The sequence below is a fragment of the Vigna unguiculata genome, chromosome 3, assembly GCF_037176805.1.
Source record: "Vigna unguiculata cultivar grain cowpea cultivar isolate G323 ecotype 2 chromosome 3, ASM3717680v1, whole genome shotgun sequence".
Lineage (NCBI taxonomy): Eukaryota > Viridiplantae > Streptophyta > Magnoliopsida > Fabales > Fabaceae > Vigna > Vigna unguiculata.
Genome location: NC_140794.1, coordinates 47,212,485 through 47,216,353, shown reverse-complemented (window position 1 = coordinate 47,216,353; position 3,869 = coordinate 47,212,485). Strand labels below are relative to the sequence as shown.

General features: G+C 47.9%; 1 protein-coding gene across 1 annotated transcript; it reads left to right on the top strand.

Moving 5' to 3' along the window:
• Window positions 1-915: 915 nt before the first annotated feature.
• LOC114175463 (uncharacterized) lies at window positions 916-1,758 on the top strand. The gene is made up of 2 exons (XM_028060221.1): window positions 916-1,023; window positions 1,333-1,758. Exons 1-2 carry the CDS (start codon window positions 916-918, stop codon window positions 1,756-1,758), a joined length of 534 nt encoding a protein of 177 aa, XP_027916022.1.
• The last annotated feature ends 2,111 nt before the right edge of the window (window positions 1,759-3,869 follow it).

Here is a 3,869-nt window from a genome sequence, read left to right as displayed (position 1 = left end):
TCACCTACTTCTGAATTATTAAAATTTAAATGTTTTGTTTAATAGTTTAAAAACTATGAAAACGGGATGTTACAATTTGGTATCAGAGCAGTGATTCCTTTAGGATTTGTAGGTGTGAGCTTGCTTAGTTTCTGTTGCGTGTTCCTCGTAACGTGTTTGGTATGGTTGTAGCACCTGTTGACTAATCTGATGGTTCCTTCCTTGTGTGATCAGAACTATGGCACCTAGACCTCCTCCACCTCCTATTCCAAATCCAGATAATCCTCATTTGGTGGGAGCAATTGAGGCAATGATAGCAGCCATGCAGCAACAAAATGCTAACATGGTGAATCAGCAGAATCTAGCCTTGCAATAGATGGAGTCTGCAAGACTAGCAGCAGAAGCGACTCAGTAGAGGCACTTGGAAGCTCTGCATCAGATAGGAGAAAACTGTTTGGCCGCTGGTTCTTCCCAAGCTTCACTGCCACGAGTGCAAGAGTGGAGTTTGGAGGATTTCCTACAATACCATCCATCCCGCTTTGATGGCAAAGTTAGCCCGGATGGAGCTGATCAGTGGATGCGGGACATGGAACGAATCTTTGATGCTAAGAGATGTCCTGCAGAGAACAGGCTGGCATACACTGAGTATCTTCTTGCTGGAGAGGTCGTGCATTGGTGGTCCAGCATGAAGATGATGTTGGGGGACAGCTAGGAGACCATCACCTGGGAACTGTTTAAAAAGAAGTTCTATGTTGAGTTCTTCCCAGTGTGAGGTATGCGAAGGAGGTCGAGTTCTTGCAGCTGACGCAAGGAGAAATGTCAGTGTCGGAGTACGCTGAAAAGTTCAAACACTTGGGTAGATTCCACACCCTGAAGATGGCAGAGGAATGGTAGTGTAAAAAATTTGAGAATGGGTTGAGGGGTGACCTCAAGCTCATGGTGGCTTCGCTCTCTATCACGGAGTTCCCTCCCTTGGTAGAGAAGGCAAGAGTGATGGAGAAGCTCAAAGCTGAAGTTGAAGCTCAGCAGAGGTCTCAGTTGAAGGTGGGAGGACCATCTAGGTCCATGAGTAGACACGATGACAAGAGAAATCCATACTCTAGGCCTCAGCCCTAGAGGCCCAGGAGGTTCTCACATCAGCCCCAGCAGTCCCAGCCTTCTAGGCCGCAGTGCTTCCACTGTAGGGGGCCCCATCTGAGGAGCGCTTGCCCCCAGCTTTCTGACAGGAGGGCATGCCATAGATGCGGCCAGGTGGGCCACTTCATCAAGGATTGCCCAGTTGACAGGAGTACAGTGCCGAGGCATTCACCACAGCCTCAGTGACAGCCGTTGAGGGGAGGTGCGAGACCATAGGCAGCGGGTCGGGTGTACGCTGTCACTGGTGCCGAGGTAGATGAATCAGGTAACCTTATCATCGGGTCTTGTGTGATAGCTGGTAGGAGCTTGCATGTTCTGTTTGATTCGGGGCCGACACATTCTTTTGTGTCGAAATCTAGAGTGGTGAAGTTGGGTCTTCTAGTGAAGGAGCTCCGGTATGACCTGGTGGTGTCCACACCTGCTTCTGGGTTGGTCAAGACCTCGACCGTGTGTGTTAGGTGCAAGATCGAGGTTGAGGGGCGCAAGTACAGGGTGAACCTCATCTGTTTACCCTTAGTGGGGCTGGATGTCATCTTGGGGATGGATTGGCTATCTGCCAATCACATTCTCATTGACTGCAACGAAAGGAAAGTGTTGTTTCCTAGCTTAGAAGATGAAGATTTGTTGGTGTCCTCACAGTAGGTGGACAAGGCAATGAAGGAAGGGTCTCAATGCTTCTTGATTCTGACTCAGTTGTCCGTTGAGACTGAGATTGGACCCTTGGAGGCGCCTGTAGTGGGGGATTTCTCAGATGTGTTTCCTGAGGATGTGCCTGGCCTACCTCCTATTAGGGAGATAGAGTTCTCCATTGACCTAGTGCCAGGAGCAAGGCCAGTGTCGATAGCACCCTACAGAATGGCTCCTGCTGAGCTAATGGAGTTGAAGAAGCAGATTGAAGAGCTGCTAGAAAAACAGTTTATCGGGCCAAGTGTATCGCCTTGGGGAGCGCCAATATTGCTGGTTAAAAAGAAGGACGGTAGTTCCAGACTCTAAGTGGATTACAGGCAGCTGAATAAGCTAACCATCAAGAACAAGTACCCTCTGCCAAGAATTGACGACTTGATGGATCAGTTGCACGGTGTTGCAGTGTTCTCCAAGATTGATCTGAGATCAGGATACCATCAGATTCGAGTCAAGTCTGATGATGTGTAGAAGACCGCTTTTAGGTCCAGGTACGGACACTACGAGTACATGGTGATGCCGTTTGGTGTGACTAACGCCCCCGCCTTATTCATAGACTACATGAACCGAATCTTCAGGCCATTTTTGGACAAGTTCGTGGTGGTTTTCGTAGATGACATCTTGATCTACTCGCGGACTCCGAAAGAGCATGCAGAGCATCTGAAGATAGTTCTGAGCATACTAAGGGAGAAGTAGTTGTATGCAAAGCGGTCGAAATGTGAGTTCTGGATGACTTCGGTTCAGTTCTTGGGGCACATGATCTCGGCTCAGGGCATATCAGTGGATCCGTCTAAAGTAGAAGCTGTGCTAAATTGGGAACGCCCTAAGTCAATGACTGAAATAAGGAGCTTCGTGGGGTTGACAGGTTACTATAGGAGATTCATTGAAGGATTCTCCAGGATAGCAGCGCCCTTGACCCAGTTAACCCGCAAGGATCAACCTTTTGCTTGGACCGACTAGTGTGAAGAGAGCTTTCAAAAGCTAAAGCAAAAGTTGACTAGTGCTCCAGTGTTGGTGATTCCTGATACCGGTAAACCCTTTGAGGTTTACTGTGATGCTTCTCATCAGGGATTGAGATGTGTTCTGATGCAAGAACGAAGAGTGGTAGCTTACGCCTCACGACAGTTGAAGAATCATGAGAAGAACTACCCCACACATGACTTAGAGTTAGCAGCAGTGGTGTTTGCACTAAAGATCTGGAGACACTATCTGTATGGTGCACAATTCCAGGTTTTCAGTGACCATAAGAGTTTGAAGTATCTCTTTGACCAGAAAGAGTTAAACATGAGGCAGAGGCGGTGGATGGAATTCCTAAAAGACTTTGATTTCGAGTTGTTGTACCACCCGGGGAAGGCGAATGTGGTGGCTGACGCCTTAAGCAGAAAGGCGGTTCACGCATCTCACATGATGGTCAGGGAGCTGGATTTGGTGGAGCAGTTTAGAGATATGCAGTTGCAGGTGGTTTTAGATGAGGGAGTCATTAGATGTAACCATCTCACTGTGTCTAATGATTTCCTTAATCTGATAAAGGAGAAGCAGCCATCGGACCCCAAGCTACAGAGGACAGTAGAGTTACTTGGCACTAAGAAGGCCAAGGATTTCTTGATGGGAGGTGATGGGGTACTGAGATTCAGAGGCAGGGTTTGCATACCTGAAGATTTAGAGCTGAAGGGTATAATTCTTGAGGAAGGGCACAAGAGTCGTTTTAGCATGCACCCAGACATGACTAAAATGTATCATGATCTGAAGGAATCGTTCTGGTGGTCGGGTATGAAGCAAGATGTCGCTCAATATGTATCGTCATGTTTAACCTGTCAGAAGGCTAAGATAGAGCACCAGAGACCAGGGGGAATGCTTCAACAGCTTGAGATACCCGAGTGGAAATGGGATAGCATTGTTATGGACTTTGTCACCCATTTACCTCGGACCGTGAGGAACCACGATGCTATATGGGTGATAGTAGACCGTCTCACCAAGAGTGCTCACTTCCAAGCAGTAAACTTGAGGATGTCTATGGCGAAGCTAGCTCAGTTGTATATCGATGAGATCGTGAGGTTACATGGTGTGCCATC

What these genes read in the sequence shown, in the direction of transcription:
- LOC114175463 (XM_028060221.1), top strand. Translation starts at nt 916, where the DNA reads ATGGTGGCTTCGCTCTCTATCACGGAGTTCCCTCCCTTGGTAGAGAAG. An exon ending in AGCAGAGGTCTCAGTTGAAG is followed by an intron (nt 1,024 to 1,332) that starts GTGGGAGGACCA and finishes GCGAGACCATAG; the next exon opens with GCAGCGGGTCGGGTGTACGC.